This window comes from Carassius carassius, chromosome 27 (genome assembly GCF_963082965.1).
Source record: "Carassius carassius chromosome 27, fCarCar2.1, whole genome shotgun sequence".
In the NCBI taxonomy this organism is placed as follows: Eukaryota; Metazoa; Chordata; class Actinopteri; order Cypriniformes; family Cyprinidae; genus Carassius; species Carassius carassius.
Window position 1 is genome coordinate 2,065,833 of NC_081781.1, and position 16,431 is coordinate 2,082,263.

The 16,431-nt window shown below is 40.0% G+C and overlaps 1 protein-coding gene across 1 annotated transcript in view; it reads left to right on the plus strand.

Moving 5' to 3' along the window:
• extl3 (exostosin-like glycosyltransferase 3) overlaps positions 1-16,431 on the plus strand; it is a 30,025-nt gene that overhangs the window by 11,495 nt on the left and 2,099 nt on the right. Inside the window, exons 2-5 of the mRNA XM_059512072.1 lie at positions 7,782-10,376; positions 11,105-11,232; positions 15,291-15,435; positions 15,738-15,866. Of these exons, the coding sequence (XP_059368055.1) occupies positions 8,235-10,376; positions 11,105-11,232; positions 15,291-15,435; positions 15,738-15,866 (2,544 nt within the window). The 5' untranslated portion in view covers positions 7,782-8,234. The remainder of the gene's footprint in view (positions 1-7,781; positions 10,377-11,104; positions 11,233-15,290; positions 15,436-15,737; positions 15,867-16,431) is intronic.

The window sequence follows — 16,431 nt, forward strand, 5'->3', positions numbered from 1 at the left end:
GTAGGCTTTATATTTATACTCAACATGAAGTATAGATATTGTTGTCGTGAAGACAAGATCCTGGTCTGTCGGCGGCCTCCCTTTATGTCACCTACAGTAGCAGCAGCGTGCCAGTGCCGCGTCAGGCACGATTCTGGTGTGTAAAGAGACAGAAAACTCGAGGCAGCCGTCACGCAACTGACACACAGCAGAAACGCCACGCTCACGCCACGCAGCCAGTGTGTCACCGGCCTTTTACTTTTACTGTATATGCTTAGAATCAGCTGCAGGGCGGGATTTGCGCTGAACGCGGAGACTTCCGCCACTTAATATGTTCGTTTGGAAACACGAAAATTTACCTACGTTCCGAGTACAAAATATTGCATTCGGTACACACGTGCACCGTACCGAAAGCCCTGTACCGAAACGGTCCGGTACGAATACACGTACCGTTACACCCCTACTTACCAGTTTTACTGCTTCACAATTTCCGATTTAATTAAATGTGTTACTTGTCATCTCTGTAATTGCTTGGAAAATTTACTAGCAATTTCTTAATGAAATTGTTTCTACACCATATTTTTTTTAAACATATTTTTTTCCAGTGTACTGAAGTCTTACAATAGATTTCTGAATAAATATTTTCTGTTGAGAGATTGCAAATGTGGAATGGGTTATAGACTTAAAAAAAAGAAAGAAAAACCATCAGGCTGGCTCTCATTTCCACGGATCGCTCTGATGATTCATATCAGCAATATTATTCCTTCAGGCTAAAATACAGGTAGGCCTTTTGGGATTGCGTGTTGCCTGGAGCAAGACATTGGCCATGTGCACCAAATCAAGGTGAAACGGAAAGACATTACGGTTGAAAATCTTGCTAACACTGACAGGGCAAACAGGATGCAAATGTGCCGCAAGGCCACTGTACGAAGTCTCACGGTGGGACCTGTTAGCACTTGCTAGTCAAAGAAAATTATCCATGCATGGTCATCTGGCAAGATAAATTGTCTGAGGCATCGAGCCTGAGCAAAACTAGATTGAAAGATGAGAACGTATTCTTGTGGAACCAGTCGACTCAGAACATCTCAAAGGGAATTACACTATTTGTGCTCTATTTAAAGCCCAATGTGTGGCCTTTATGCCAAAACCTCCTTAGCTAGAGTCTTTTAATGTTAAATTCAGTGCAGAACGTTCTGATAGATCATGCATAAGTTAAACACAGCTGTCTCTGGTTTATTTCCACTGGAAAAGTTTAGAAGCTCGACTTTTCCGTAGAAGAGCAGATAAGATGTGTGAATGAGGTCATTACTGAGTAAACAACTGGTTTATTTTTCCCTCCCTCCCAATACAGTATGTTAGTGGTGGAGCTTTCTGTTTTATTGATGACTGGGGAAGCAGACCTATCGACCATAAAATAAGTTTTTCACCTATAATAAAAGAACCTAGAAGCTGTTGGCCTATTTTTCAACTTTTTAGATCGATGGGAATGCTTAATAAGCACTTAGAAGTGTAACTTTTACTTAAAATTTTATTCCATCTTTTGATGTTTTTCATTTGGCACTATAGACATCTGTCTCTAGACTTCACATTGACATCATGCGTCAGAATGCATCTAAGATAATTCAGTCAGACAAGGCTGTATTACCTCGGTGGTCTATATTGTTTCAGCAGTGCATTAGGAACAGAGTGACTCATTGATGGAGTTCTGGAGATCATCTGGGAGAAAGTACTGCCAAATCGTTCCTGCCCGGAGAAGATGTCCCAAAGTGCAGCTCAGCATCTGTCTGATGTTTAAACTGCCTTATGTAGAACATCGATCCAGCTAAAAGCTTGCCCTAGTTAACTTCTAGTTAACTAATGCTTCTGTGCTTAGCGGAGTTATTTTATATGGCCTGGAATTTCATTTGCCTTCATTATGGTGAAAACAGATAAATTGGAGAAACAGTGTTATTTTATATATATGTTATAAGTCGAGGAGAGCAACGACTCTGACAGAAACATCTGATAAAGATTAATTGAGATGTGGAGAAACATTGACTTGGCTTTATCAGATTTTTTAAAAGCCGTTTCTGATTCACGTATAGTAAGATACACAGTACTACATTAATAAGAGATATTAGTGTCAAATTGTGCTACTGTCTAGATGCTAAGGTGATTTTATCTTTCTGGTAATGCTTTGTTCAGATCATTAACCCTAATTTTAGAAAAATGAAATCAATGCTTGACTTTTTAAACCTAACTTTTGATGTCCAGTTCTGCTGATGCAACTTTCATTTTAGTTGAAGAGGAAGTGAAAAAATGGGAAGAGAGAAGGAAAATTTTCTCCAATGCAGAAACCAGTGGAGACTGATATTTAATGTAAATACTGAACATGTTTCATTTTTTTCTATTTATACTTTTTATTTCTTGCTTTCATCCGTATTTGCTGCTAACTCAGCCGTGGCCAGGCTGGAAAAAATCCTTCCATTTACAAAACTGGTTAAATATTGGCTTGTGGTAAATTTGCTTTGCCTTCACAGCCCAGAGGCAGTGTGAGGATTAGACGGAGAGTTATTCCTGGGAAACTCTCCGGACCTGATCACAGGTCAGTGTGAATTTCTTCTTCAGAACACATCCAGTTTTTATGACAGTGGAGATGGAGCTCAGACATGCTGGATCTTGCCTGTTTACATGAGAAAAACATTCCTGTGATCAAAGCTGTATTTTCAGCATCATTACTCCAGTCTTCAGTGTCACATGATCCTTCAGAAATCATTCTAATATTCTTTGCTGCTCAAGAAACATTATCAGTTTTGAACTTTTTTTGATGAATAGAAAGGACGGCATTTATAAATGAAATATAAATATTTTGCAACGTTATAATTGTCTTTAATAATATAATAAAAGTTTATTTAAAAATGTTCTTAAACTTACAGTGTACATATTAGGGTCAGCAGTTACGTTTCTATATCTACAAATATTGATTGCTGTTAATTGCTCTAATGAAGCAGACTGATTTTAAACTCACAAAAGAGGTAAAATTGCTTAAATCATTAATGGAGCAAAATTCTGTCTGTCTTGCGTAAAAACAGAGTTTATCTTTTGTGTTTTGGATTTTACGTGCTTACTCTTTTGTTGGGGTTTTTCTTTTTTCTTTTTTTTTTTTCTTTTTTTTCTTTTTTTTGTATATCAAGGTGATGTATAATTGAACCAGCCACAAATAACAACCCTTACGGCAGTGGAAGGAGGCTAAATAATGGAGCCTAATCAGGGAAAGGTCAAAAAGAATGATTATCCACTTCAGGTGTTCAGAGGGGAAGTGTTTTATGAGCCCCAATTTGTCCCTTTGTATCAGCGTCTGTCTCATCACTGTAACATTTCTCTGGAGATCTAGAGTCATTAATCTAAAGAGGACAGGCTGCCCTTCCTTCTCACACTGTCCAGGTCTGATAGTCTGTAGCCCCTTTCACACTGCCATTCCGGCAAATACATGGGTAAAGTGTAGGGCTGCAACTAACGATTATTTTGATAATCGATTAATCTGTCGATTATTTTTACGATTAATCGATTAATCGGTTCATGTACTTATATTTTAGTTTTTTCCATTTTTCCCCAAGTAAATTATTAATAAATGGTCTTTATCCTTCAGCATAGATTTTTAAGAGATTTTAACCATTTTGTTATATCCTCATCAAAAATATACCTGGAGTTGTTTTATTGTGTTAGTAATCCTTTGTCGAACTCTTCTGCAATCAAAACACTGACCCATACTCTAGCAAATTTCACAAGTAGATTTCAAATAATGTTTTCACCATGGCAGTCCTTAGAGCTACTAAAGTAGTTTAACATCCCGAACAAAGCTTATTAAGGAATCTTTCAGAACATATTTTCACGAAGAATAAGGATAAAACTGAATAAAATTGCAGTGCATTGTATTTTTTATTTACTGGGAAACAGCTTTATAGCTTTTGCTGTGAAATTGTAAACAATCCTTCGAAAAAAGTGCCAATGGCATGAAACCTGAATGGAACTCACAATTGAAAGTAAAATCCATCAGAAGGTTGTCCAGAAAAAAAAATTGGACACACACAAAAAAACCTGCTGTGTGAAAAAGAGCAGTGAATACTTAGAAAAAAAAGTGCATTTCAAATATCTTTAAACATTTACCTCTCTCATTCAGTCATAATTAGGCTGCACGACTGAATTTTGAACTGGTAAACGACAAACTGATCACAGAACATGTTTGTAAAGCTTTAAATGTTAACTGTTAAAAAGCAATGTTATCAGCTTTTACGACTAAACATTTGCAAACAACATCGTACTGGAGAATCTGCACAAAGGAAAGTCTTAGGGGCCGTTCACAAATCGCGCCTAAAAACGCGTGGAAAACGCTAGGCGCACAGCTTTCTCCTTCTTTCCAAAGCGCTCGGGCAGAAGCGCCCCTGAGGCGTCTGCCTTTGCTAAGCAACCATGATGTGCTCTCTCCTTGAAGACGCGGAAATTTCAGCAAAGGATAAATGGATTTGCAGCTCAAAAAACCGCTTGCAGTAGCTCTGCTACTAAATTTATTTCAAAATGGAAATCCATATACAACTATGATCAGCTGTTCCTTTCATCTTGACTGAGCTTTTAACGTTAAGGGAAAGGATGAAGCTGATTGGTTAGCTCTTGTCACATGACCCACGGTGCGCTTGCTGCATTCTGAAAAGTTGAAATGTTTTTAACTCGATGCGGTGCGGTGTTGGAAATAGCGAACTTGAGCGCGCAAAAAACGCGATATGTGAACGTCCCCTTAAACAGTTCAGTAGTGCAGAGTTTACAGGTTACTCTTCTTTTTTGAAGGCTCAAAGTAAAGTACTCCCACATCACGCTGAATGCTGCAGAGACGCTGTTCGGGAAGCACGTGACATAAAACAAGGCCAGCTATTGGCTATTCACTACTTCTCCTGCTGTACTGGCTGAGTAAAACCTCCGGTGGCTCATTACTGCCACACTTTGGTCACCGCAGATTTGAAATATGCACGAAATGAGCCGCTTACGGCAAATAAAAGTTATTTAGCAACGAATCGATGACTAAATTAGTTGACAACTATTTTAATAATCGATTTTAATCGATTAAATCGATTCGTTGTTTCAGCTCTAGTAAAGTGTTCCGGCAATTGTTCCCGGGTTGCTAGATTTTGCACTTCACACTGCCAGTGATGACCCGGGATATGTGCGTGCTTTCACACACAACCCGTGAAGATCCCGTAACGACACGTGACATCAGGGCGTGACGTGTAATGTACGAGTCGAAAACGCTAGGCACGTTATACTTTCACTGAAGCAAGCGAACGATCTCGGCGTCAGCGTGGAAAGTGAGGAACTAACTGATCTCTGCTTCATTACAGTTTGCACATATTTTTTTGTCGCAAACGTTGATCTTTCTTCAAAACAGCCGGTAAAAGAGTCGCGCGATAACGCGCGTCATCACTTCGACACGGCATTAGATCTGGCTTTTGTTCACACAGCGCTCGTCCCGGGTCGAACCCGGCAATGTTACTAGGTCCCCGACCCGGGTTCAATGCTGGAATCAATCCCGGGACGTGGTTGCTTCCACACAGAAGGTGACCCGGCAATGTTCCGGCAATATGCCGGGTCCGACGTGCAGTGTGAAAGGGGCTTGTAAGTAGCAATGGAGATCAGGCTTGTATTGAATCCCTATTTGTATTTTATTGCAAATGTAATAAGTTGATGTGAAGTATATGTGAAAAATAGTGCATAGGTCCTGACATTGTCTTAATACAGGCTTGTCTTAATATATATTTATGTTTTGTGCTCTGTGTGAGATTTGATCAACAGAATTACATCTCTTTCCTGCTCTTAGGATCAGTGGCCATGTCAAAATCTGTTCCATTAATGGAAAAGCATCCCTCATGCTCTCTCATCCAGAGATAATGAAGCTCTCTGAAATCTTGCATGGCTTAAACTGATGGCTACATGGGCAAATCTAACAGAGACGGTCACTTGAGGCGAATCAGTTTTTTTTCCTGTACGCATGCCTTATGGAGTGTTTGCTCTGTGGGTTTGTTTTAGAACAGCTGCTAATGCTTGGAGCTAGCTGTCAGCATACCAGATAATGTGTTCAGTGAATAGGACAAGCTTGTGAGGTCATTCTGAGCACTGCCAGTTGGTTTCAAATCTAACAAATGGGTGTGAATGGGTTATCTTTTTTTTTTGTGGAGCTGTGTTCAAAAACATCTCTTGCCAGTTGCATACTGTAATAGCCATTAAGAACTGTGATTTGGCCAGAGAGTTTCTTAGGCCAGAAACGAATACAGGCATAAATGCGTGGCCAACACATTGTAAGTGAACTGTCCTATAGTAGATATTTCACATGCATACTTGCAATCTTGTGGCAGACTCAAGGGATGATTAAAAGAGAACACTGACAGTTCATTTTGGAATGCATAGTTAGAAGTGCTAATGTAGTTGCGTACAGTCTGTTTCGGGTCTTAGGCTTGATGAAGATTGATGTGTCTTCCATCAGGATAATGATATATGAAATCGGTCATATTCATTTCGGACCAAAACAAAGTGATTCATATTAGGGCTGGGCGATATATAAAAAAAAATTATATCTCGATATTGTCAAAATTTTTACGATATTCGATATATATCTCGAGATATTTGCATTTGCATTTAAATAATACAAATTAAAACATGATTTTCTTTTGCCCATTAAAAAAAAAAAAAAAAAAAAAAAAAAAAAACTATTTAGATTAAACAGTTAATTTAAGCAGTTAAAAAATCTAGACCAAGAGATCACTTACTGCTTTTTATTAAATGAATACATGTAGGCCTATATGTAACTGTAGCAGTGCAAATTAAGTAACAGTTACAGAAAGTGCATTCTGTCAACTTTTTAGTGCATGCAATTCACAATTTAAACTATGCCACTGGGATAAGTATTTTATTTTAATTTTTTTAACAAGTTTTTAAGCTAAGAACACAAGTCTGTCAACTGTCTGCGGTTTTAAGAGAAGCTCTGTGGCATGAAACTATGTTCCTACTGACACTAAAAACCCTCTTAGATGGGGAGCTAGTTGCTGAAGCACATAGCTATTTCTTATATATAAATATATATAAATGAATACCAAAGACTTTTGCATATTATGGAAACTGGTAAACATATCAGTGAAATTCCCCAATAGTAATTCCAAATGGCCATAGCATATGTTTCTCTATTCAAACATCAGCGGTCGAGTAAGTGCATTTATTTTGCGATCACAAACGCAAACAATACAGTTGAGATCTCACGACAGAACACAGACCGGCTGAACGACGCTTTCATTAGATCGCTCAATTCCAGCTTGTTAGTGTTTTCAGATTATCGTCAGCGGCCCTTCCCACAATGAGGAGTGAGCACGTGCGCATGGTTGCCAGATTGCTTAAAATAAGCAAACACCGGGCAGAAAATGTATCCTTGTAAGAGTGGAGCTCTGATTCGGGGATTTAAACTCTTGTTATCTGGCAACCGCTATCATTAAAGCTCTCGTAGTAGAGGGGCGTAGAGCAGTCAGCAGTTACAGGTTCCTTTTTTGGACATTCGGCGCGTTCTTTTGGGAAAGTATGCTTGAATTTGTAATATTCGATATTCCCGATATATTCAAATTGTACATCGTCGTCAAAATTATTCCGATATTATCGCTAATATTCGATATATCGCCCAGCCCTAATTCATATTTCTTATCTTTAGCATTGATCATATCAGATGACCTAGGGATGTTTTTAAGACTCTAAAATGATGTACAAATAACTGATACTTGCTTTCTATTTTGCAGATTAAAAGCAGTTGGATGGGATGCAGTATCTTCAAGAGTTTATGGCACACTGTGGCCAATTCATGAGTCCCAACTATGGAACAGTGACCGGAGTGTGATGCCACCAATAAAAATGCAGATCAGCCATGCCTCCATTGCTGATCTCCATCAAGGGCACTCAGATTTTACTTCTGTCTGGGACTCTCCCTCTTCTCTTGGATAGTTTAAATTTCAACATACATCATACCGCACTCAAGACCATATTGTTTATGGACAACATCATTATATCACTAGAAAGATGAAATTTCATTTTATTAGGATGCCCAATTAAAACAAAGACACATAAGTTACAAACTCCAGAAAGGGGGTAAAAATGAAAGTGTGTACCGTACAGATGAGGTTGCATTATGGCAGCTGAATCTCTTCAAAGGCTGCATTCACATATCTGGTTCGGAGGAGAGTGATAGTTGTACGATGCAGCGAAGCGGAGGCATCGTTGGGAACAGCGGCCAGCCATGGGTACTGAGGCGAGTACGGCTCACCTGGCTCAGTTTCATGCTCTTCTTCATCCTGGTTTTCTTCCCTCTCATTGCACATTACTACCTCACCACAATCGATGAAGCAGGGGGACCAGATAAGCGCATTTTTGGGCCAAGACCTGGAGGAGAGCTGTGTGAAGCGAAGCACGTTCAAGACCTGTGTCGTATCCGAGAATCTGTCAGTGAGGAGCTTCTGCAGCTTGAGGCAAAGCGTCAAGAGCTCAATGGCGAGATAGCCCGACTTAACCTTCGCATCGAGGCCTGTAAACGTAGTATTGACAGTGCCAAACAGGACTTGCTACAACTCAAAAATGTCATCAGCCAGACAGAGCACTCTTACAAGGAACTTATGGCTCAAAACCAGCCAAAACTGTCATTGCCAGTTAGACTTTTACCAGACAAGGATGATCCTGGATACCCTCCTCCAAAGTTGGCCCAAAACTGCCGTTTGCATACTTGTTTTGATTACGCTAGATGTCCGCTTACATCTGGCTTCCCGGTCTATGTTTATGACACAGGATCATATCCTTGGGGTGAGAAGTTGGACCCTCTCGTCAAACAAGCCTTTGCCTCATCCGTTAAAAGCAGTGTATATGTGACCGATAATCCCAACATTGCTTGTCTGTACATAGTGCTTGTTGGTGAAATACAAGAGTCACTCTCCTCTCCTCCTGCCTCACCCTTAGACCTTGAAAAGCAGCTCAAGGCCTTGCCGTATTGGAGGTTGGACGGCCACAACCACCTGCTTGTACATCTTTTAAGAAAGTCTCTGACACAGAACTTCCTGTACAATGTGAGCACAGGACGAGCAGCAGTGGCACAGTCTACCTTTTTTGATCGTCAATATAGAGAAGGTTTCGACATGGTTGTGTCTCCTCTAGTCCACGCTCTGTCTGAACCCAACTTCCTAGAGGTGCCTCCGCAAGTCCCGGTCAAGAGGAAGTATCTCTTCACCTTTCAGGGAGAAAAGGTGGAGTCTTTGAGGAGCAGTTTGCTTGAAGCGCCACCACAGTCCTTCGAAGAGGAAATGGAAGGGGATCCACCAGCTGATTATGATGATCGCATTATCGGCACTCTTAAGGCTGTACAGGACAGTCACCTAGACCAGGTTCTTGTGGAGTTCGCTTGCAAGAATCAGCCCAAGCCGAGTTTACCAACAGAGTGGGCATTGTGTGGGGAGCGTGAGGATCGTTTAGAGGTACTGAAGGTCTCTACATTTGCCTTGGTGATATCTCCAGGCGATGGCCAGTTGGTGGCCTCTGCTGGCTGTAGCATGAGACTTTTTGAAGCTTTGGAAGTTGGAGCAATACCGGTGGTGCTTGGTGACCACTCAAAGTTGCCCTACCATCACCTTATACGCTGGAGTGAGGCAGTCATCATGGTACCCAAGCCTCGCATAACAGAGCTGCACTTTCTGTTGCGTAGCATCTCAGACAACGACCTACTGGCCATGCGACGGCAGGGTCGGTTTCTTTGGGAGACATACTTCTCCACTTCAGAGAGCATCTTCAGCACCATCCTAGCTAGCGTACGAACCAGCATCCAGATACCAGCAGCACCTATACGTGAGGAGCCTGCCCAGGAGATTCCTCACAAAGCTGGAAAGTTGGCAGGAACTGATGCTAACTTGGCTGACAATGGTGACTTAGATCTGGGGCCTGTTGAAGTAGAGCCCCCTTATGCTTCGCCACGCTTCTTGCGTAACTTCACCTACACAGCTGCTGATGTCTATCGCACCTGGAATCGTGCACCTGGCCCCTTCCATCTATTCCCACATACCCCCCTGGACCCCGTACTTCCCTCAGAAGCCAAGTTTCTGGGGTCGGGGACTGGTTTTCGCCCTATCGGTGGAGGTTCTGGGGGATCTGGTAAAGAGTTTCAGGCTGCTCTAGGAGGTAACGTCCCACGGGAGCAGTTTACTGTGGTCATGCTTACTTATGAAAGGGAGGAGGTTCTTATGAACTCATTGGAGAGACTAAATGGCCTTCCTTATCTCAACAAAGTGGTGGTAGTGTGGAACTCCCCCAAACCACCTTCGGATGATCTCCTCTGGCCAGACATTGGTCTACCAATTGTGGTGAGCATACAGTATTTCTTGATCATATTTCTTATAGTCATATGGTTAACTGCTTACTGGTTCAGTAAGCAACCTCCTAGTAAACACCCTAGTAAGATTCCTGAACACACTACCGATGCATAACTCCCTAACATCACGGTGGCAAGTTTAGCACAGGCAGGCACCACTCAAGGACAAAAAAAATCTTGTTAAGCTTGTTATTAGTTGGAATTCTCCAAGGCTTAAATGTGAACCTCACAAGCATTGCATTCTGCTGTAGATTTGGTCTGCTCTCTCTGCTGTCTTTGAAGCATAGCTTTTATGTCTCTAGGGCACCAAGCCAAATTAGTTCTGGTGATATTAAAGGAAACAGTGCTGTATTAAGCCCATAGTACGGTTATACTTTGAAATAAAAACCCAAACAGAATGCCAAAGTACCCCACATTTCTTACTATCTTCAAGTAGTTTGGAACTTTGAAATTGAGCATCTTTTAATTATGTATGTAAGTTTGCAAAGTTGTATTAGAACTAGCAACTAATTAATTTTAGACCATCCCTGCACACAAAGCCTTTGCTTTAGTAATCGAAAAATGGTTTCTTGAAGTATTACGCTATTTTGATTGGCATTTGTTGGTTTTATAATGTCATGTGTCTGGCAGGCACAGTAAAATCTTGTAATAATGTCATGTTCTACCTCAGTCGTTCACAATATGACATGTTGACTCAACAGATGGGCTTTTTCTCTGCAGGTGGTTCACACAGAAAAGAACAGCTTAAACAATCGCTTCCTTCCCTGGGATGCAGTCGAGACTGAGGCTATTTTGTCTATTGATGATGATGCCCATCTTCGACACGATGAAATAATGTTTGGGTTCAGGTAAGGTTTTTATAATGCCGAGATTTAGTATAGTATGTTTATGGAGGTGGAGCAATTAAACAGTGCTCATTATTATCATATTTTCATGACAATTATTGTCTAGTTTAGCTGTTTACATATCCATGTTTTGGCCATTTCAAAGCAAAACCATTAATATATATACTGAACACAGTCAAAAGGCTTAAAATATTGAGATTATCCTTTGATTTTGTGTTGGTAAAAAGTGGTGAAACATTACATCCTGAAAATGCAGCTCCTTAATTTTTGCAGATATTTCTCCCTTGTTAAAGATATATTTTGGGGCATTTTTGTGATTATTTGTATAGGATAGGCCCGGTGATGCTGTGGCTCCAGTACATTTGCCTCTTTTAAAGAAATGCTATTTTGTGAAGGTCATTTTCTTCGTTGATATTATTAGAAAAGAATGTGAAACTCCCCATGATGTCACTCCTTTGGGCTAAAGTATGTTTAGAAAGAACAAATTCAGTTTTATGAAGCAAGGAGAGCAAAATATTTCTATTGGAGAGACAGTGTAAGCCGATCTGTTTTTCACCGCAGTCTACATTTTAAGCATACCATTTTAGATGAAAAATTTTAATGTGATCCGAAGATGTGAAAAGTGTTTTCAAATGCACATTAACATCTGTATGCCCATTTAAATGTGTTTGTCAAGAAAGAGAGAACTGCTGTGGTTTGTTTTTGCATTCAGTCACGTGATGTTGAGTTTAAACCAACAGCTGCAGATCCAGTTGTTGGTTTGAAGAATTTAAAGCATCTGATCTGATAAAGTATATGACAGTTGAAGAAAACTCTGTTCTTCTCTCCTGTGTACCCCTGTGTTTATTTGCATGTTTACTAGGGTTTTAACGGTACACAAACACAATGGTTCATTACATAACTTTGGTTTTTACATCATGGTTCATCATGGTTACGGTACAGCGGGTGGGGGGGTACTATATATAAAATTGCTTTTTTAATTATTATTAAACAATAGTTTACTGAAAAAATTTCTCTTTCTTTAATTAAATTCATTTACAATTAGGGTAAAAATCTATCATAAGGATAGGATACATTAAAGGGTTAGTTCACCCAGATAGCAAAATTATGTAATTAATAACTTACCCTCATGTTGTTCCAAACCCGTAAGACCTCCGTTTATCTTTGGAACACAGATTAAGATATTTTAGATTTAGTCTGAGAGCTCTCAGTCCCTCCATTGAAGCTGTGTGTACGGTATACTGTCCATGTCCAGAAAGGTAAGAAAAACATCATCAAAGTAGTCCATGTGACATCAGAGGGTCAGTTAGAATATTTTGAAACATCGAAAATACATTTTGGTCCAAAAATAGCAAAAACGACGACTTTATTCAGCATTGTCTTCTCTTCCGTGTCTGTTGTGTGAGAGAGTTCAAAACAAAGCAGTCTGGATATCCGGTTCGCGAACGAATCATTCAGTTCACCAAATCGAACTGAATCGTTTTAAACGGTTCGCATCTCTAATACGCATAAATCCACAAATTACTTAAGCTCTTAACTTTTTTAATGTGGCTGACACTCCCTCTGAGTTCAAACAAACCAATATCCCGGAGTAATGCATGCATTTAAACAGTACACTGACTGAACTGCTGTGAAGAGAGAACTGAAGATGAACACCGAGCCGAGCCAGATAACGAACAAAAGACTGTCTCGTTCACGAGTCAAGAACCGGTTGCATCGGTTTTCGGATCACCAGTAGTTCTTTCGGACAGTTCAATTCAATAAACCGGTTGAAGAAAAAGGTTCACCGGTTCTTTTGCGCTCGACGTAATGGCATCATTTGCGATGATTGCCCTTGATTCAAGCCTTCGGTTTACCCGCGCTCATAACACTAGCACAGAATCAGTTCAGAATCAATCACCAAAAGAATCAGTTCGGTGCAGGCGCTCTGTGTGTCAGTCTGCTTCACGCTGAATCACACATGCGCAGTATCATCAGCTCGGTGATGATACCGGCTCGGTGTTCATCTTCAGTTCTCTCTTCACAGCAGTTCAGTCAGTGTACTGTTTGAGTAAATGATTTACTCCGGGATATTGGTTTGTTTGAACTCAGAGGGAGTGTCAGCCACATTAAAAAAGTTAACAGCTTAAGTCATTTGTGGATTAATGCGAATTAGAGATGCGAACCGTTTAAAACGATTCAGTTCGATTTGGTGAACTGAATGATTCGTTCGCGAACCGGATATGATTTTGAAACATGACATCTTCAAGCTACTCCCCTTCACCTTTACCAGTGAATATGTTCATATTGGGAGTTGTATATACACATTATTTGAATTAAATTAATTTGACAGACAGCATTCTGTCAACATCAGCTAACACCAACCAACGTAACCAGAGCTGCCAACTCTCAAGCATTCACCGTGAGACACACGCAATTGACTCTTTTCACACGCTTTCACGCCACACATCAATTTTCTCACGTACAGAAAAACCACGAAGCAAAGAGGACATGGAGACCAACAGACTAGACAGAGCAGGTTACTTATGATATAAAAAAAATGGGTAAGTTATAGCTAGCTAATTATCAAACGCAGCTACGGTTAGCCATCGCTAACATTTTATAGAACAGCCTTCGATACATTTCTATGTTATAAATTCCCGAAAAAAAATACACAAACATATAAAACAAACTTCTAGCGAAATACTAACAGCATCTAACTTACCAATCCAAAAGAAATGTTGCAAGTTCGGTGTCGAACCTCATTTCTTTCAGGTCCATCAGTTGTCTCCAGCGATTGAAAGCAGTGCCGATGTTTACTCTGGTTCGGCTCCTTTTCTTATTGGATTTGATTTGTGATTCCGAGCGCGGTTGTTTCCCTGTAGCGGGTGGTGGTCTCTTGCCAAGGGCTTCAGTCATCCTTCCGCTCTCTTCCCTGAACTGAAATGAAGTAGTGGGCTGTACTTTCCACATGATTGACAGCAGGTCAGGTTATTCGTGTATTGCAGGTTGGCTGGTGGTTATGTTGCCCGCATACCGCCTCCCATGGCCGAAACTGGTATTACGACACCTGTCGGGCCGGGTGCTAGTATTGCTAATGCTAATTAAGGTTGATATCTCTGCAGCACTATAACTTGACATTTTAATGACATCATCGCCCTTATTTCTTCTCATTCTTTTGATGCGTGTAGGTCATTTTTTGGATATTTTTACCTCATTTTTGCACATGGCACCTTTAAATAATTGACATCACTAACAGGTTTAACAAACAAATTACATTTTAATTTCTTGTTTATTTCATATGTTTACACATTTGACAGTAAAGCTGTTCATTTTTGTTTTTATCTGTTAGTTTTGGAGTAAAAATGGTAACATTGGTGTCTTATTTGTATTTTTAAATATTAAGGGAATTCATCAGGCTGATCTCTTTTATTTATTATTAGGTTTGTATTACAATCAAAGATGCTGCTACTTCTAAACAGTTTTTATGAGTGATCTGTCTGTTTTGTGAGATTTTTCATTGTGCAATAAAAGCTTCTAGTTATTTAGCTTCTGTGTTTAGCTACCCTATTAAAGGGCTTTACTTGGCATCCATTTGGATCAACACAGTTGTAAAATGAGCTAATAAACTCGATATGATGCATATTCATCAGTCAGACAAGATTTCTGCACGAACATAACATAGTTCATCATAAACCATCTGAATCTTTTTTTTTTTTATCAAATACTCATGTTTTCAAAATGCATTTATTCAAATTTCTTAGAATCAGCATAAATCCGTTGTTAAAACATTAAAATATATTCAGTTAAAAAGTATGAATATTGTTAAAGAAGCAGAGAAATAAGCAATATTCCATTAGTTAAAATATATGAGATTTAAATCAAATTGATTTATTGATGATTAATATATTGTTTGTGTATATGAGGTTGAGGTTTTTCTGCATTACTTAACTATTATTTATTTATTTATTGTGTGCATATATTGCTAAGAAACTTACCAAGTGCTGTTCAGTGATTATTATAATCACAGTTCTTGCTCCGGTTTGGATCATTCCCATCTCTTTCTCTTTCTTCGCTCCCAGGGTGTGGCGGGAAGCCAGAGACCGAATTGTGGGATTCCCAGGAAGGTTTCATGCCTGGGATGTAAATCACCAATCTTGGCTCTACAATTCCAACTACTCCTGTGAGCTCTCCATGGTGCTGACGGGTGCGGCCTTCTTCCACAAGGTGAAGCTTTGCTCGCTTTGACACTTCCAAAGCCTGATTGTGGCAAAAATAGACACCAGGCTTATGGAATTTTACCCAGGATATGGTTTGGTTAGTTGACAGCCAATGCTGATACTAAGCACATTGTTGTTCAGCCGAATACATGACGCAGTGCTTCATTTTTCCAGATGAATAAGTGAACAGCACAGTGTGTTTGATTTATGAGCATTTATGTTGTGCAACATCATGGTACATTTGAGATGTTTTTGCTCTCTTGTGTTCAATTTTTTTTTTTTAAATCCATCATTTCTGCCTCTCCTCAGTATTACGCATACCTCTATTCCTACGTCATGCCTCAAGCCATACGTGACATGGTGGATGAGTACATCAACTGTGAGGATATCGCCATGAACTTTCTCGTGTCACATATCACTCGCAAACCCCCCATCAAGGTCAGTGGGCTGTTACTTGAAGCACATGTTATTTCAAGCCATTTGGTGTTTTTTTCACTTCTGGTTCTTGCTCAGTCATGTCATTTTGGATAAAGTGCCAACTGAATTTTAATCAGATTATACATTCTGTTAGTCAGCTGATTTCGGTTTCTATCGCTTTGGGTAGCCCTGCCCACAGAGGAATCTCATCGGCTCGAGGGCTGCACGATATTGGGAAAAAATTACATTGCGATATTTTATTTTTCTGCGATATATATTGCGATATGAAATCTAATCTAATTTTTTCTAAGAAACAAAAATGGGGTGAGCACACTTATATTCTCATTTTAAATGATTTAAACATCGACACCACCGTGTCAATTGATTAATATGTGCGAGGGAGAGAGAGCAAGACAGCGCTCGTGTTGTTTGAAGACGGTGAGCGTGTGGCCGGGGCTCGCTCTCTCTCTCTCTCTCTCTCTCTCTCTCTCTCTCTCTCTCTCTCTCTCTCTCTCTCTCTCTCTCTCTCTCTCTCTCTCTCTCTCTCTCTCTCTCTCTCTCTCTCTCTCTCTCTCTCTCTCTCTCT